The sequence below is a fragment of the Syngnathus floridae genome, chromosome 20 (genome assembly GCF_059516105.1).
Source record: "Syngnathus floridae isolate MCC-2025c chromosome 20, RoL_Sflo_1.0, whole genome shotgun sequence".
Lineage (NCBI taxonomy): Eukaryota > Metazoa > Chordata > Actinopteri > Syngnathiformes > Syngnathidae > Syngnathus > Syngnathus floridae.
In genome coordinates, this window is record NC_142432.1 from 4,186,110 (window position 1) to 4,204,820 (window position 18,711).

The 18,711-nt window shown below is 40.3% G+C and overlaps 1 protein-coding gene and 1 long non-coding RNA gene across 2 annotated transcripts in view; one reads left to right on the plus strand and one right to left on the minus strand.

Moving 5' to 3' along the window:
- Positions 1-1,815, minus strand: part of LOC148380854 (uncharacterized) — a 65,886-nt gene extending 64,071 nt beyond the window's left edge. Inside the window, exon 1 of the long non-coding RNA XR_015854634.1 lies at positions 1,705-1,815. This is a non-coding gene — a long non-coding RNA (uncharacterized LOC148380854). The remainder of the gene's footprint in view (positions 1-1,704) is intronic.
- A 1,000-nt stretch (positions 1,816-2,815) lies between these two features.
- mkxa (mohawk homeobox a) lies at positions 2,816-18,005 on the plus strand. Its single transcript, XM_088364133.1, has 7 exons — positions 2,816-3,038; positions 3,672-3,924; positions 5,781-5,940; positions 6,771-6,924; positions 8,586-8,945; positions 15,471-15,504; positions 15,763-18,005. Exons 1-7 carry the CDS (start codon positions 2,816-2,818, stop codon positions 15,962-15,964), a joined length of 1,386 nt encoding a protein of 461 aa, XP_088220259.1. The 3' UTR covers positions 15,965-18,005.
- Positions 18,006-18,711: the final 706 nt, after the last annotated feature.

Sequence of the window (18,711 nt, forward strand, 5' to 3'; positions counted from 1 at the left end):
GAGAAATGAGTGAGCAAATACCGCAACATCTGGGTCACATTTACAAGGATACAAACATCTCCATTAAGGTTTCAGTAATGTTTGTTATTATCCTACTAAACATGACAGATTTGGCCTTTAAGTACAAAGTCGAGCTTTTTTTTTTGTAGGTTCGAGGCATAAACTTTTCATTCATTAAGTGTTAGTGTATCATACAGCGTTTAAAGAATGATGAGAAGAAGAACACTAAACCTAATACAAACTATTATAACCCAGCTTGCAAAAAAAAGCACTTTTTAATTATAATCACAATTAAGTATGCTCGATAATGCCATTCAGGTCCAAAAAGTGGACTTAGATGTTTGCCTGAAGATCTAAAATGGCACACAAGTGGTCCCACTTCTCATTTTATTTATTTACTCAGCAAACATTTCCTAGTTTTTCAGCTCCATCTTTTTTTTTTCCTAATGCAATGTTTGCAGGTCTGCAAATTAAACTTTAACTGCCTTGTTAGTGACTTTCAAGATGTTTGTCAATTATATTAGAGCTAGGTATGTATTTAAGTATTACTTTTTGGTGTGATCGGACAGTTCTACTATGAGGACACATTATTAGGTACACGTGTGCAATGTAATGGCTGATTTTGATGGATTTGCTCCTCTCAATCAGAGCAGAACATTTAATACAGCTTTTAAATTGGAGCATTTCAATGACCCTCTCTAGCTTTTCTTTCTGATTGTTAAAGAAGGGCCTCAGGTTCTATATGCTTGTCAGCTATGTTAACTTCTTTTCTAATGCACCTGACCATGAAATTGGAGAAATTATGAAATTTTAGACAAAGCTCTGATTTGACGAGATTCACAGAGTATGACTGTTACTTGATTGGTCATAGAGGGCTACAATGTGCATGCATGTCTTGGTTTTCATGTTTACAACCTCGCAGTACATTAGAGGACATTTGATGAGTTGCAGTGTATTGTTACTTCAGCCATTGCAATTTTGCACAAAAAAAAGTTTCCTGTTTTGGCAAGATTATTGACTGTAACCGTCCACTTCTATTGGGGCCAAGTAGTGCAGGGACCAAACATAATAATAATAATAATAATAATAATAATAATAATAATAATAATAACAAATATTTTTATTTAGTTATGCTCCATCAAACACATTCTGCTTGACTGAATTAGACTTGGGTCAGTTTTCCAAAGAAAACATTAACACGTGCATTCATCAGGCATTTTCCCTTTAAAGTGTGCATGTGTGTTTTTAGTAGTCATTTGTTTTTATTCCCTTGGGAAGCCATAAATAGAAAGACAACAGGCATGGAAGATTTAAGAAATGGGTGTTGTGAGTTGCAATTATGCCACACTGTAATTTAGGGCACCAGTTCCAGCAACGTCTAATAACATTCGGTTTTGATTCTTGATTGCTTTCAGTGCACGTTTTCAATGGCAAATTTGTGTCCTAAATGATTTAACCCCATTTGAAAAACAGTAATTGGGTCATTTCAAACAACCTTGCAAATTTCTTCCTAGTCACTTTTTCCATCATGGCAGGCAAAGCAGTGAACAAATACGTCTGTGGCTTTTAACCCAGTAAGTCTGCGTGCTGCAATGTATAATTCCAACTTGGTTTACACAGACTTAAGTCTAAAGTAAAAACATCACCTTAATTGAGGGGCACATTTTGGAAAAGAGATTTAAAAAATAATTTGGATTGAAATACCTTGAAATTGAGAGACAGCACTTTGTCGCTTTCTCTGAAGTCATATCACACATCTCACTGGTACGATTTTTTTTGGGTGTTCATGAGATCCCACTTCTGGTTTGCAGCTCTGTAACAAACACAAAAGTACAAAAGGAATTTGGTGAACTTCTCTCTCGAGGAGGTCATGGCAGGTAACACAAGTTCACATCAGGTGAGAAGGAAAGCCCAAGAAACTTGAGCAACTTGACCTTAATTAAAGTGATTGTACCACTCGACAACTCAGAAGAGAACATGTTTGCCGTTCGTAAAAGTTAACCTCCCCAATTAAATGAAAATAAGCACAAATAAACAGCAATTACACAGATCCCCGATTCTTCTTATGGGTCTTGCTGCTTAGTCACCTCCTTCGAATCACTACCTTGGATAAACCCCAAAGGAACACACAGCTGAGGACCTCGGAGCTTATGACTCACGAGCACATCACGTGACAAGTTTTACAATGGAAGTCAATGAGAGGGTTGATCAGATGTAATCAGCGACCGCGTGGTTATAAACAGCCTGAATCCACATTTTGGGAATGTAGATTGAGTTTGCTCCTGATGGAATAATTTATGTTGCAGGAAAACACGCCAGTTGTGTATTTGATAGCGGCTTTTGCTGTGGGCAGTTTGTCTAATTAGAGGAAAATAATAGCTTGAATATTAGTCAGACTCAGAACGGCGTGACGATGACGATTTTCATGAAGCAAGAAAAAAAATTCAAGTTGTGTGATTTTAATCATAGTAAACGCCCTGCTGATTTTGAATGATATCCTAGTCAGGATGGTCATATTTAAATAAATGCATATTTTAATTTCTTAGAAGTGAGCTTTTCAACTAATTAGAGAGATTATTGCTAAGAGTTGCAAAAACAACTCCATAGATGTCAAAACATAATGACTAGATGACTTCTCCCAATTAAAAAGTAAGACTACATCAATATCAGATTGTGCAATTGAGTTGAGTCACATTGTATTTAAACCAGATGAACTTGTCACGGTTAACTTTTTGCACGGTGCCTCGCCCCCGCCTCCGGAGCCTCCCTCCCGCCCGTCGACCCTGCCCATGAACCGGCCTAAGCCATCCCCAGTATGTTCGCAGGCTCAGCTTGTGTGCGAGGAAACATGAGCGGGGTGACATATTCAGAGTCCCGGGCTGAGCGGCGCAGGTCGCCGGATAAAGCTGCAGAGGAGCCGGAGCTCCGCGATTTTGGGCACAAGACCTCCAGAGAGGAACATGTGAGTGGGGAATGGGCCAGAGGAGACAGGATTACTGCTCTACATTGCGGACTGACTCAGGAGGAGCCCGTGACAGGTAAATGAAGCACGAAATAAGGATGCTGACGCATGCAAATGTTGTTGGTTTTTTTTGTTGCGCCTTAAATTTGGGATGCAGAGGATAACCGTGCACCTGAGTGGGATTCACTTACAATACAAACTCGAGAACTTATTCTGAACCGAATTCATTTGAGTTTCAGTCGCGCAAATTTACGCGCACGTTGTTACGCGCAACAAGTGCAATTATGGTAATTTATAAATGCAAAGACAATAGTCCATTCTGCAGTGGTGTTTGTGATGCGTTCAAAACGCGCAGCTTAATTAATCCACGTTGCATGGATAAAACATTTAAATGAATGTTTAAACATTTGCTGCATGCACTTTTGCAATTGATGCATCAATCGTCTGTACATTGGTTTTTTTTAAGCGGAATGATGTTTGTTTTAATGATAAAAAGGGGTTGTTATTTCAACGCAGCTTGAATCAAAAACATTTAGCGCAATAGTTCCGTTTAAATTCATAGTCTTGTATAAACCAAGCTGGAATTTATGTTAACAGTAAAAACAAACTTTAAAGGGCAGTGAAACAAAACGCTGCAAACGACGTGTGAGATTTTAATAGAGCGATTTTGCAAGTCCATCATCACTAAACACGCGCGTGTTCTTCACAGGAAAGCCACTTGCGCACTGTGACGCACCCGAGGGGATATTTTCATTTTTGCGCAACTCGGGGACTATCTGGCCAAAGATGAACGCCATCGTGTTTAACAAACTGAGCGGCCAGGTTCTGTTTGAGGAGAAGGCCAACGAGGTGGAGATGAGCAGCAGAAATTACTTGGAAGTCATGGACGGACAACATCCGGACCTTCTGTCCAGCAACCAGGCCATCATGGACAACCAGGCCATCAGACATAGACGGAACGGGTAAGGATAAAAAAAACACTTAGAGCGCACAGAATTATTATCGAGTTCATTTTAGACGTACACTTTCTGTAACCTGATTACTTTTGAAATCATAACAAGGCGTTGTCTCGTGCGTCTTTGCATGCGTGCGTAATTAGACGTGACCAAGCGCATCCAAATGGTCAAGTTGTAAACACCTTATTGTCCGCAATGTAGCATCATTTATTAATTAATTGATGAATATTTTGACCAGTGCTGTTCAGTTAGTTAATTCTGGTGTAATAACTAGGTCAGCCTTATTCAGTAGCTGTCTCATAGATCTCTCCATCTGCTTCCAATAAATACACTTGCCCTTCAACTTTCTGTGTGGTCTAATCCATCACACAGGGGCCATGTGTTAGTTCTCCAAGAATTTTATTTATTTTTTGTGACAGGGAACAGGTGTAAGAAAAGATTATTTATTGTAATTTTTTTTTGTTTTTCCTTAATTGAGCAAATATGAGGGTTCAGTGACCTTAACTGGAAACCTTCAGGGACAGAGATATGAGTTTATATGCTTGTCAGGTGTTTCAAAGTGTAACCTCCAAACAGAGATGTAAAGTCACAGCGCGTGTGTGTGTGCAAGTGAGGCCATTGTTTAAACCAATGTTCAGAACAGGGAGTAAAATGTACTTTAAAGATGTTCATTCCAATCTAGATTACAAGAAAAATATTTGGAGAACACCAACCTCAGAATGAGGTTAGACTAAAATGTTACGTGTGCAAGCTTTTTCGGGAGATAAAGGAGGGGCCCAGAGTCCTGCACCATACTGACATCTACAGGTTTCTGAAATGCCAAAATTGTGTCTCGTACAGGTGCCTCTGTAAAAACAGACAGTTTTTGAAATGGAAAATGATGTCATCATTTTATAGTCTTTTTGGTGGTGCAATTACCCCTCTTTAAGCTTAATTGCAGATTTAGGATGAGAAAATTGCCATCCCATTGTATGCTTACTTTATATGTCATGACTGACAATTTCACACAAGCTACTGCTCCCACCTGGAAGCTGTGAAACATTACTTGCTTCATAAATAAATATCTAATCCCCCTTTCATGGTCTTTGGGCCACTTTTTACATCAAGCTGCAGCGTTAACTCCACGTGTGTAATTGAGGCTGAGTTTGACGTGCGAGATAAATGTCAAATGGAAAACTAATCGGTCTTAAAGAGCTATCTGATGCTATACGTGCCCTGCAGATTGTTTTAATGGAAACGACATTGAAAAGGACACAATGAGACGTATTACAATTTTGCCCTGTTCTTTTTTAATTCAACAATATGTTTATTATTAGTTCACAGTGGTGGGTATCGTTTATTTAAAAGCTCAAACCCAAGAAAAAATAAACTTTTCAGTATGACGGAGTGCAGTTCTGCACTACTGTAAACTATAACAACAAAAATACATGTATTGTTTAAGTGAATACCTTTCTGACAGTGTCAATCAAAACAGAGCATTATTTTCTTTGTCAAGGCTAAATTTCTGCTTCAACTCGGGTTGTGTCAGGTTAATGTGGCTCATCACAAGGGATGTTCGAAATCACTTTTTTCCACCCTCAATTCTTGAGTAATACTACTTGAGTAATAATTCTTGAGTACCGGTATCACTAGTACTAAAATATCTCCACAAAAGCAATGATTGATAATCTTAAGAAAGCCGTATTACATGTTTTTCCTTACAATTGCTTAAAATCAATGTCAATTTTCAAATCTTCTAACTTCTCAATCATAATCGAGTACCGGTCGTGAGTACCGATACCAATACCTGACTGGTTCTTGTCGGTTTCTACTCGTGACTATAATGTACTGTATGGAAAACTAAATTTTGTTCCATCTGTCAGGGGTCGACCCGGCGGCAGCAAAGTGCGACACAAGCGTCAGGCCCTGCAAGACATGGCGCGACCGCTCAAGCAATGGCTGTACAAGCACCGAGACAACCCTTACCCTACTAAGACCGAGAAAATTCTGCTGGCTCTGGGTTCACAGATGACCCTGGTTCAGGTGGGTCTGCCTGCGGCCTTCTGCTTTGTCACGCACACGTGCGAGCGCGCGTCTGCGCGTGTGTGTCTAATCAGCTCGGGGAAAAAAAATGCTAGATGTGAACTTGAGTTTTGGAACTGACAGGCTGTGAGGAGAACATGTTTTTACAACTTGAGCTGTTTATTTTATTACACTCGTGCACCCGTGGATATTATTTCTACCTTCTTATAACTGCTGCAATTTTTCTTTTCGCACTCCCACTGGTGGCGGGGTTCACACCAGATCCAGCATTTTATATTATTTTATTTATAATATATTTATCTTTATACATAATGTAGTTTGGATTATCACAATGTGTATCGTATGCTAGTTTTCGGTTTAATTTCCTTCGTATGACAAATTCTGCATCGCAACGAGTGGAGATTTAAGAGAATGGCAAAATCACTAACTCAACTGAGCGTGAAAAGTTATTCTAGTCTAACATTAAATTGTCTTTTTTCCCAATAAAAGGAAGAAAGCTCGAGTGTCTTTTTTTTTCCATCTTAACTTGAGGTCACCGCTGGATCTATGTCTTATTGAAATGAAGCCAAGTGAATCCAGAATAAAGATAGAGGACATCCATCTAAGTCAACATTTATCAATAATAGCTGATTTTTATTGGCCGTCCAGCATGTGGAAGGTGTTAGGTGCCGAAAATATGAGATGAAACTGTCTGGAATTCCTTTTAGTAACCGTCCTTTTTCGCTCTGTCAAGTCTGAGCAGACGTTTTTATAAAGTCTATGTTTCACTGTCCATGCGGATCCAGTCAAGACAATAACGTCGTATTTCCGAACTTTCATTTCCCTGTCAGGTTTCCAATTGGTTCGCCAATGCCAGGAGGCGGCTGAAGAACACGGTGAGGCAGCCCGACCTGAGCTGGGCGCTTCGGATCAAGCTTTACAACAAATATGTTCAAGGCAATGCGGAGAGACTGAGCGTCAGCAGCGACGACAGCTGCTCAGACGGTACGAAGGACGCTCCGCTCGAACTATCTCTATTCTGAGTACAATATATCTACACGGCTAGCTTCGAGGCGCTGAGGCTGGTGGGCTGTAAAACGTTGTTATTAAGACACCCTGCTTAGCCAACCTCCGTCGCCCAGTCTGCAATTGGGAATGACTAACTTTCTTTCAGCTATGTACTTAGTGCAAACACATGCTGCAAGAATTGCCCCTCGCTAGCCACTGACAGGACAGAAAACATTGCGCGGGGGGATAAATACATAAACAAAAAACACACGGTGTATACTCGCATAGTGAGAGATTGAACAGGGAGGAAGAGCGCTGTGGTGTGAGTAATCTTTAATTAGGTCTTTTGAGAGGCCGAGGCCGAGCGTGCGGCTGCAAAGGAATGCGCGCATGTTGTTTGCATTGTGTCCGCCGCATGCCATTGTACCACCAGTGGCTCGCTATATCTCCCGGACTCTTCCCCCTGTCACATTATGGTTATGAAGTTTTCCGCAGCCTTAGCCCACATTTGACCCATACACCGAAAAGGCCCACCATTATTTTTAAAGTCTATGCTTTTTTGCTCCAGGGGTTATTTATACGGGGAGTGACCCCGCTGACCCGTTGACCATTCTTCTTTGGTGAACTCCTCTACCTTGTTTCGCAGCTACTCTTGCACACCCAAAATGTTTCAAATGTTTATTTAAGGAGGTGCCAGACTTTGACCATGCGATCATAAAGGCAGATTGACATTGTTTGGATGGTTTTAGAATAGAAGTAGTCTGCGCCGTGAACGTACCTTCATGAGCTGTGATTATAATTTGGCTTAGAATACATCCAACCTGCTCAAACTACAAAACCATCTTGATTTCCCTCCTGATATCTGATTTGCCAGAACATTGTTTTTTCTCAACTTCCTCTGCTTCTTTCATCAGAGTTCTCATTTAATGTGATTACCTTAGCAGTGCACAGTGCCACGGATAGTGCTGTAAACTTTACGCAGACGGAAATAAAAGGGGCAATGTGTTTTAAATGGATAGGAAACAATCTCCCATCCATTATGGTTCGCTCTCACATTTCTCAGCTGCTTTATTCTCTGGAGTGGAATGCCAACGGAAATTAAACATTAGTTCATTTTTATTGAGCTTTTCATCATTTACTGCGCATGGACAGACTGCCCTTAAACATGGCTAGTAATTACATTTTAAAATTATATACAGTATTAGTCACCTCGGTGGCATCAAAAGGTGTCATTAAAAATCATAAAAAAACAACATATTATAGAAATAATTACCGGTGACATCAAGCCGAGACAAACGTCATATTGCACTCTTTGACTCTATTAATCCACCTACATGTCTCCAATTGTGACTCAAATTCAACTTGTTTGACTTTGCCGCTTCGGATTTGTGTTTGTTCCCATAGTGGCTTCCATATTGTGATAATGAGCAGTTACAAATGTAAACATGTTTTGGTATGTCTGAATGAAATGGCCAAATTCTCATGGAGGGTTAAGACAAAAACAAACTATATATATACACACACATACACACGCACAGACATATATACTGTATAGTATATTCAGGATATATTAATAAATAATGGCCGGTTCGAAAATAGCACAAGTGCATGAGTCTTCAAGAATTTTAAATTTCTACATGAATTCTTAAATGTCTCAGATGGCGACAACCCTCAGAGGACCCAGAACGGCGCCGTGGAGCTCACCAAGCCCATGTACCAGAGTGTCATTAAAAAGGAAGGCTCCGCCATGATGGGAATGGCCATGGGGATGGGAGCGGGCCTCCGCTCAGCCAACGAAGCCGCCTCGCTGGCGGACGACTACGTCTCCCCGCCGAAATACAAGAGCAGCCTGTTGCACCGCTATCTCAACGACTCGCTGCGCCACGTCATGGTGGCCAACGCCGTGATGGACGCTCGCAAGAGGAACCACTCGGGCTCCTTCAGTTCCAACGAGTACGACGACGATCTGCTCTCGCCGACCTCTTCGGAGGCTGAGGCGAACTTTGTTTATCGCGCTGGTAAGGAGCCATGTTTCTTGCATTCCTTCGCCGTCTTTAACTCTGTGTCCCCTTCCATCTGCACACTTTTGTTTTACTTTGTGCAGCTGCGATGTTATTCCTAAGCCTGTTAATCACACACATCCCATCTGCCTTGTTGTATTTGATACGGCGCCTGTGTCGAGGAATGCCATTTTCTTAATGCAGTTATGAGTCCCAGTAGCACACATGTTCACACATTGGAGCGCACACACTCAGAGCAGACAAGGAATTCCCTCCAGCCAGCTACTCTGACCAAGCTGTTGTAAGCCAGACACAACAAGGCTGTATGGAACATGCTCTCCCTTAAGACTACTGTTTGGCCTGCTTTTCATCTTCTCCACTTCCAGTCCTTCAAAGTACACGCGTCACAGGCAGTATTATTTAGAACATTTCTAGAGATCAACAAGTCCAGGATCCTTAACTAACCCATCTCAATTTAAATTGACTGGCAACAAGCAGTTATTGTTGGATAGATGCGATCACTTGCACAAAAAGTCCCAAAAGAAAAAAAAGTCTTATGCTCCATTAAATATTAATAGTAGAAATATTTAATCTTCCAGTAGTTTTATGAGTGTCCTATAAAATGTTGTTAAATATTTTTCTTCAGAATGGAAAACAATCTACCGACCAAGATAAAGCTTCATCTCGCCTGCTTTGTTATTTTATTGGAAAATAGAATTAAAAAGGTCTGCAGAAAGCACAATGCTTCCATTCATAATCCAGCCACGTGTTTTATCTTTCTCACCGACTAATCTAAGAATCTAAAAAGAAAGACAATAGCATCCAGTATGTTGCATTCTCTCCAATGTCATTTCCAAAAACCTTTGACACTGTGGCTCATCTCAACCGTGAAGGCCACATCTGTGCTGGTTCTTCTTCAAACACTGAACTATTTTTTTTTTATTCTTTTTAACCTCAGTCTTTGTAACCAATAGTCATTTTTTACACATTGTGGTTAACATGGACACATTCTGCAGCATTGAGTGGATTTTTAGCAGCTTGTTTTGTTCAAAGTTCCTCACTTGAGCAAATGTGTTTTTTATTATAAGAGAAAGGATGTGTGCATGTGTGTGTTTTGTTGTGAAAAATGGTAGAAATCCTTTTGGAGTGAAAGATAGGGAGGAAAGTCGGCCCGGAGACCAAGCGTGATTTTAAATGGAATACAATTCAAGGACAATTTCATTGGACTGTCTGTATGTTTCTAATTGGAAGTAGCTACTTCATATTAACATGATATTTTAGTCTTGCCAGAAGTTTATAAAAGTCGCCTGAGGACAGGTGACTTCTGATTTGATCACCCATTTTGGAAAATCCGATTTTGTAAATGGGACATACCGTACGAAACATTCCACGGCAATGTGTTTTACATTTTCAGTCAGTAAAAGGACACAAAAGGAGAGGAGGACAAAAACACAATCAGTTTCTTTTGGCACATTCTTCAAGAATTCCTTTCAACGGATCACTTGTGATTGGTCAAGGCGGAAGTGGCATCCCTGGCAACCATCACGCCATTGGCAAAAAAAAAAAAAAAAATGTAGTCCATTAATGGTGTCGTGAACCCGCATTGTTATCTCTGACTACAGAGGGCAGTCAGACGTGGGAGAGATGGAGGGTGTAGATTTACCCCGATGGAAAACTAAACTTCTGCTGGCTTAAAATGACTCACACACACACGCCTACCATTCACAAGCTGCACACACACAACGTCCAGTCCAAACACACACACCTACAGTCCAAAGCCTTTGGGGAATTTCATTGAAGGCAAGGAACAGTAGAATTCCATCCCACATGCCAGGGGTCCATGCCAAATGACCCTTTAATGGGATATTAAATGGCAGGAATCTGGCTGAATGTTTTTCTTCTTGCTCGGTACTAGATTTCGCCCTGTCCGGTATCGTATAGATCATTATTCGCCAAATAAGTCCTTGCCAGAGCAGACTGAGTGATCTGGGTCAGACACATTACACAAGGTTGAGAAAGGCATATTTGGCGAGAATTACTACTTTATGGACTGGAGTTGATGAATACAGTAGCCAGATGGCTAATGCAGTGCAAGTGACTCCATTGATGTGGAAAAGACGTGAACGCCTGGAGGAAGTTAGTGGCCGCGGGCAGGTTTCACGTATCGGTATCATACTGGTTTAATGGGGACCTTTGGATTAAAGATGTGTCTTATATATCTACACACAAGTGCAATTCAAGCCTTCACAACATTGTTGTCCGCAATGACGTAAAATAAAAAGTGTCCTTGAGGGAGTGGCAGATCCGACAGTGGGAACGAAGAAAAGTTGGCAGAGTTGCGGTATGACCCTCTTTCTAACCGTCACTCCTGCGGCGATGTCGACTGACCAACGCAGACATTGTTTATACCAAACTCATACCGAGCCTTCTCCAACTGATCATTTTTATATCATCAACTTGACACGCCCACAATCAGGTCATCGCTTTCGGAGAACAGTCTGCTATGAAGGAAACTGTTTCCATTCCGGAGTGAGAAATGTCTACAATCGTATTTTCTGCATCTAACAACATTTTTCTCCATCTAATTCAAGTCAGGGAATATATGTTCTCGTCTCCAGCCTTATAAACAACCACTAGTGTGAATAAATGCCTCCACTCGAACAGACACCTCCTTCAAATAAACACAAAGTGCTCCCGGCAGTAAACACTCCTGGCCACTATTTGCAAAAAAATACGGTAACGCTCAAAGCTAGTCATGAGTACCTGCTTTGGTGTGAAACATTTTCATCCTTTCATCACCAAGCACATCCCGTTTGTGGTGAAGTCATTGCGGTGTGACTCTCATTGTTTACTTTTGAATCTCCTGCGTTGATCATTTTTGTACGACTCATGTTGTCAGGCTACATGACATAAACTCTGATCTTCTTCATCACGGTAATGATAGTCTGTTGTTTGTCCGTGGCGTCCCTGCAGCAGTCTGGCTTGCCGCACGCAAAAAAGAAGACACTAACTTTGACAATATATTTACTTCTCTTGTCTTCTCCTTCTGGCTGATTTACTGGAGCCCTGATTACACTCTGTTTACTGGTCCACGTAAACACAGTGACAACTTGGCAGCGTTAGAATACTGGGAACAAGCTTGTTTCTTCATCTTGCTCAGACTGGTTCTTCACTTCTGTTCCGAAAGCCTTCTTGATGGGTTTGTAAATGTCACACGGTGCAAGGCTGCCATTTGCAGTGTGTTTAATGTCTTTGGCTAAATGGGCGCAAGTGATGGATTCATATGGGCAGGATAAGTGCGTGTTACAAGGACAAATAATAAAGTTGACGACAGACCGCTCTTGACATTGTTAAACATACAAATGATTAACAATAGCTGAATTCGAGCGAGCCCAAAGGCATCGACGGTGTCGTGCCTCCTAATCAAAACCCTGGCTCGGTTTCAAATCAGAAAACCACATCGGGAGATGTCGTTATCTGTTCCTTCCACTTTGATTTGAAGTAAAAACCTGTGTCCGAGTATTCACATGTGTAAGTCCAGCAATTTGAATGAGGCTTTGGTAAAAGTTGCGTCATTGCAAAGGCGGTAAAACTGGTTAATACGTTTTCCAGCCGATGGCCGATGATGACAGTAACCCCTGACTCATATTCGGGCTGCCAGAAACATCCAAAAGGACTTTCTAATTACACCGTGATCTGTTCAAGTCTTGACCTACGGTTGCAGGTTGGAGTCGAGCGGAATGCCGATGAGATGTTTCAGTGGAAATCTGTTCACTTCATTTTCTCTCTTTCGGAGTTTGAAATTCTATTTTAGTGGTTGAAACTTCAAAATCTTTGATACAGTCCTCAACTTTTTAGGCGGTATTTAATTTTTCTTAAGTACGATGAGCTCACCACCTTGCCAGAGGCTTTCCCACATATTGTAAATATAAAAGCATGTGTTAGTACATTTATTTGTGGTCGTAATGCAGAGCTTGTTTATTGTTGTTTGTTGCTAACAACAGCGCCACATGGGAATGATGATAATGGGGCGCACTCAACCGGACAGGTGTAACCTCATCCTCTCTTTAATTTGTCAGCTCTGGTTTATGTTCCCCCTTCATTTTCGTGAGGTTTTTTGTTTTTTTTTCTCTCTCTTTTTGCCTTCTTCATGCCCTCCCACCATCACCCCGCAGGGATGTTAAGTGAGCTAGTATTTTTGGACTAACAGCCCCATGCCAGAAACCGTCAGACTTCTTAGTTTTCCCGTTTGGTGTTGCGTGAAACCCCATTGTCAGTGGAGCCCAAAAGCAACGACTCCTCTGAACTTGAAATAAAAATACATATCTATATATTTGTTAGTCTTTTAATGGAGATCCGTATGGTCTTTGGCAAAGCTATTGTTTTAAAGTGTCTGGCTTGAAGATGTTTTAGGCACATATCTTTGGAAACTTTTTTAGGATAGCCGTATCAGATTTAATGGTTGTGGGATACAAGAAGTGAATACAGGTGTCCGAATCCACCAGTCAGTTTTGCATTTAGTCTGTATGAAATCCTGAAATCAAACTAGATCAGCCCATCCTTTTAGGTTCCTGGTTTATCCGCCAAGAACTATGGAGTATCGTATTTTCCGCACTATAAGACGCACCTAAAAACCTCCAATTTTCTCAGTGCGCCTTATAATCAGGTGCGCCTTATATGTGGACCAATATTGAGCCACGACAGCAGGCGTATCCAAAAAGGCGGGCCAAATGTATACATCTTATATATATCGACAAAGTTTTAAAATGGGCCATTCATTGAAGGTGGGCCTTATAATCCGGTGCGCCTTATAGTGCGGAAAATATGGTACAAAGAAATGGAGGGACCAACAATAATTGCCTACTCTTCATGCTTTGGTCATTGGAAACTGAAAATTAGCAAACTAGCGCATCTGTTATATCATTTTGTATTGTCTGTACAAGCCACTTAACCCGAATTGGTTATTCTGAATCATAAATTTTCTTGGCTTGACATGCTGGATGTTCTGAATGGATCAGGTGGCTGCCTCACACATAGTGAAAACACTTTAAAAGGTGGATGGAAAGACACACACCCGGCGAGCGTCTGCCCACACAAACACACATTTTCACCCCACATGTTGCGTGTCTTTCATGTCAGCGAAGTCGACCTACTTGCTACTGTCGTCGCTGCCAACGACGAGCCAAACACTGAGCTAATATATCATAGGGGAATATAAACATCATATGAACATTGGCCCTATAATTACACCGCTGTGATGATGGTGAATGTTGCCAATCCGCAGTCTAGCAGAGAGAACAGATGGAAATGGAATGAAGAGGATGCCTTCACTCTCCTCAAACATCGACCGAGTAGTTACTCATCGAAGCAATCCGACTCCCAATAATAATATTGAAAAAAACAGAAGCTGAAAAAGAGATTTCATAAAAATATTTTGGAATTGTAGAAGTGCTGATACTCCACCAAGCATAAAGCCAAACATTGACAGGAAGCCGTAGCGTTTATTTTGGCAGAGAGCTACCGGAATGGTCCATGTCCTGTACCTGGATCCAGAGGGTGTTACAGAACTTCCTCGTAGAGGTGAACACGTAGAGCACAGAGACCTGAACAATGTCAATAAAGGAAAATGCCTCTCTGATAAAGCCAAATAAAGACTGAGCACTGATAGGACCTCAGGGACAATCCAGAGGATTTAATTGGAATGCTTTGAGGGACTTTCATTTTGCGGTTTCTACACTTCTACGTTCCTCTCATCTTTTGTCTGCCAATGATCAAAAACTAGAAGTTGTGTTTCTCTCCAGGGTTATCCGGACAGGTTTGTCTTAAACGTGAGCCTTTAAAGTTTCAAAACTACGAGAAAGAAAAACATTGGTATATTTTGGACTAAAAATAAAATTGGCTCTCTGCAGAATGTTTTGGTGTCTGGAAGTTTTCGGGTACCTGGTCAAGATGGAGCTACTTAAAGGCTCCCGGGTGCCTTAGTTGTGTGTTTGGGTAGCTTAAAGAAAGCGAGTGGCGAGGACATCCAGATGCTTTGCCTCCTCAAAGCCAAAAGTGTGTCATAAGACTCACTGCAAGCAAAACAAAGCTCGAGTCTCGAGCTCGTCACTCAACGCGGAACACACACTGACACGCACTTGGTCGTCTTCTACTGAACAGCATATTCAAGTAAACACACCAGTTGCCCCGAAGAGAAAGTTGGTTAGATTGTCTAATGACGACGTTAGTGCCTGCTAATGATTTACATATGAGATAATGATTGCTTCCATTTTAGGAGAGAGAGAAAAAAAAAAAAGGGAGCGCTCGCTGACTCACGTTGCGTTCTTTCATTTCCACTCAAGTCTTTCACGCTCAGTCCTTTGCTAAATGATTTCCTCACAATTACATTGGCGGGGGCCGAATTGTTTTCGAACTAAATATTACAGAATGGAGTCTATGAGTCACGAGTCTCGATCCGATTAGCTACTTTCTTTCCTGATGGCTTTTTCAGAAATATTCTTATCCACAAAATGATATAAACTCATCTATTTTTTTTTCTTTCAGAAACCACAGAGCATGGATCAAGTAAATATGACAAGTGAGTTCACCGTCTTTGGCCTTACCGTATTTTTCGGACTATATGGTAAATTTTGAATCTTTAAAGGTTCTCAGTGCGCCTTATAAAGGTGTTTATAAATATATAGATGTTAAATTAAGATTATTATATAATTATAATAATCACCTAAAGCTAAAAAGGCAACAAAAAAAAGACACCGTACTTATTGACCCTATCTTAATCTCTGGTTCTGCTTTTTTGTTTTTGTTTCCTTCATGGCCCATGTTTGCGTGTCATCAGCGGTGGCGTCAGAGCAGAACACAAGGAAAAGGTGAAGGGCAAAGATGAGACGTACTGGAAGGAGATCAATGCCGCCATGGCCTTGACCAACTTGGCGCAGGGGAAGGACAGCGCCCCTGGAACCACCAGCTGCATCATCCAAAAGTCTTCCCATATAGCAGAAATCAAGACTGTTAAAGTGCCACTTGTGCGCAATTATTAGTTGCAAGCTAAGACTCCTCACTCTATGCAAACATTCCTGTTTTGATTCCGAAAAAGACTATTTCAAAGGACAAATAAATATGTTTATTAAAAGTGTCTTCAATAGGACCTTTTACGCTGACATACAATGTACTGCAGTATTACAAGATACCTTTTTTTGTAATATTAACTTATTTGTTTTTTTATGACTTTTTTTTTCCCCTTATTTTTTAAGATCAATGTGCATTTTGCCAAAGTGACTTTTGCTCTTGTCAATGCAAAGTTCAGATCCTAGTAGTGCCTCTTTGGAATTTGTGAAGGATTATTTGACCAATGTTTAGAGTCACTGTCGTGATACAGGAAGTGGAAATGTGCCTTGAAAGACCAAATGAGGTCATCAATCATTATCCACACACACAAATACACACACACACTTTGTTATAAAATAACTAGAAGTAATTCCTTGAAGGTTTCCTGTGTATTTTGACTGGAGTCCTCCATTAGACTGTAAACTGACCCGTGTTTTGTCGGTGGAACGTATCTCATCCTTGAATTGTGTTTTATTAGCGACGACGCTCCCTCTAATCGGAACATAACATGCAAAAGCTGGACCCAAAATCAAATCACGCTCACAAATGCAGCGATGCTCACTCTACGAATGACCCCTGGACGAAAAAGGGATTTTTTTTCGTGTTTTAAATGGACAGTATTGGTTTTTCACATTTTTGTACTCGCAAGAAGGGTGAAAAAATAAAAAAGACGATAACTCCCACCACCCTGCTTCATCCTCAGCTGTTTAACATTACATTCAAATTGCTGTTTACAAGAAGCCGGAGGACAAGTTTAAACATTTGACTTTTTACCCCTTGTCTTTCTTTTTTGTTTGTCTTTATGTACGCAGCATTGCAGTAGTATCTCAGTTTAAATATTTTGTTATTGCTAATCTGTACATGTGTGGTTGTTACAGTGTGTTTTTGATCAAGCTTCCGTACTTGGTTTTTACATAAGCCTGCCACATTAAGGGCTTCTTTGACATTTGAAGACACTCTTTGATAGAAAGTACCAAAATGTTTGCAAATTTAAGTTTGACAAACTGGAGAAACTAAAGCTGATTTTTTTTTTAAGATATCTTCAAGGTACTGTTTATGTATATCTTCAAGGTACTGTGTCATTATGGACCCATGTCTTGTGTGTGGCCTTAATACTCCATCATGTCAAAATGTACATTCATTTGTAAATTCTGCAGTTTTATTTTATTTTGACAAACCCAGACTGTGATTACGGCCAAGGATTTAGAAGAGGGAGTAATGCTGCACAAAGTAACTTTTTGATCTTTCTATATGAATGTGCAAAAAAAAAAAAGATGCACTTATAGACATGTATTGTCATTTAATCAGAAGCCTTTTCTTTTTACACCAAGTCCAAGAATTGAACCCTATATTTTTCATCTTATCGCGCTTATGGATGTATAATGAAATGAATCACACTAGCTAACCCCAAGGCACTATTTACACAGTGGGGGCCACATGTGTTTTTTATCCACCTGACCCAGACAGGGTAGCTGCAGGGTAGCAGTATGAGCTGCTCCTTGTGTTTCTAACCGCAACCCTCACACCTCACACGATACCCACTCTCTGGGTGGAGATTGTACAAGGGAGCTAGGAGGCCTCTTTTTTTTTTTTTTTTTAATTTCAATTCCACTCACGGTGCATCCTTGAAAGTGACACAAACAGAAGGGTTTCTACTGCTAAAATGTTGGTGCTGTACATGCCTTTCTCTTGGCTGCATCCCATGAGAAATGAAAGGCAACAACAGTGTATAAAGCCTATAAATTATTCTTACTGACTTTGTACAAACGAAGAAATTTGTGACCAATTTTTTTTTTTTTTTTTACTGTTAAGTTATATGAATTGTTTCTCCTTTTGTCTATTTGCTAGAGACTGGATTTTCAATCCAATGACCAAATGCATATCTCATTGTATTGTTTTTACTTCTTGTAAAATTTCCTTTTCCAAACGGTTTTTACTTGGTCAAGCATTGAATAAACCTCAGAATTAAAAAAATATTACTTTTGCTCCTGGTAAGGAAATTTTGTCTCATTTAAGTTTTAATGACATGGAAAAAAATGTTGCCACATGATTACACGAGTTTCTTTTGATGAAATGTTCTGTTTTAACTCAATAAGGAAAAATAATATATAATGATATAATACTGCAAATGCTGCGAGTGATACAAAAAGGATTAAATATTTATGACAGTATTAGGTGATCTATCCAAGCCAGCTACGCATAGTTACAGACCGAGCAATTCAATGGTCTTCCACTAGAAGGCAGAATTTACGATTTATTTGTGTATTCACAATTTACCATTCGTACAACCAAATATTAGTCGCATGGAATAAGACGAAGTCACCATAATTTCAATATTAAAACAATTTTTTTTCAATATAAAATGTGTGCATTGGCGCAGTAAAAGGTTGGAGAATTGTCGCCATTTTTTTTCAGTAAAAAAAACAACTAAGAATACTTCATTTATGTAAACTGTCCTTTTCCTTTTGTTGATGATGACACTGAAGTCTTGATTCTAACACCCGGCCACAATTTGTGTCCCATCACAAAATAGGGCATGTTTGTTTATGACGCACGAGGCGCAGCGGTTTTTAAGAGCTAAACAAACTAATCATGACAAGCAGAGCCGAATGTATACAGCGGCGAGCTGTGTCTGCCTCATGCCGCACATTAGTGGTTTGAGCCCCTGCCATTACTATCT

Coding starts and splice junctions, on each gene's coding strand:
- mkxa (XM_088364133.1), top strand. CDS start 2,816: ATGTTCGCAGGCTCAGCTTGTGTGCGAGGAAACATGAGCGGGGTGACA. Junction 3,039..3,671: donor TCAGGAGGAGCCCGTGACAG/GTAAATGAAGCA, acceptor TGTTCTTCACAG/GAAAGCCACTTGCGCACTGT. Junction 8,946..15,470: donor GAACTTTGTTTATCGCGCTG/GTAAGGAGCCAT, acceptor TTTTTCTTTCAG/AAACCACAGAGCATGGATCA.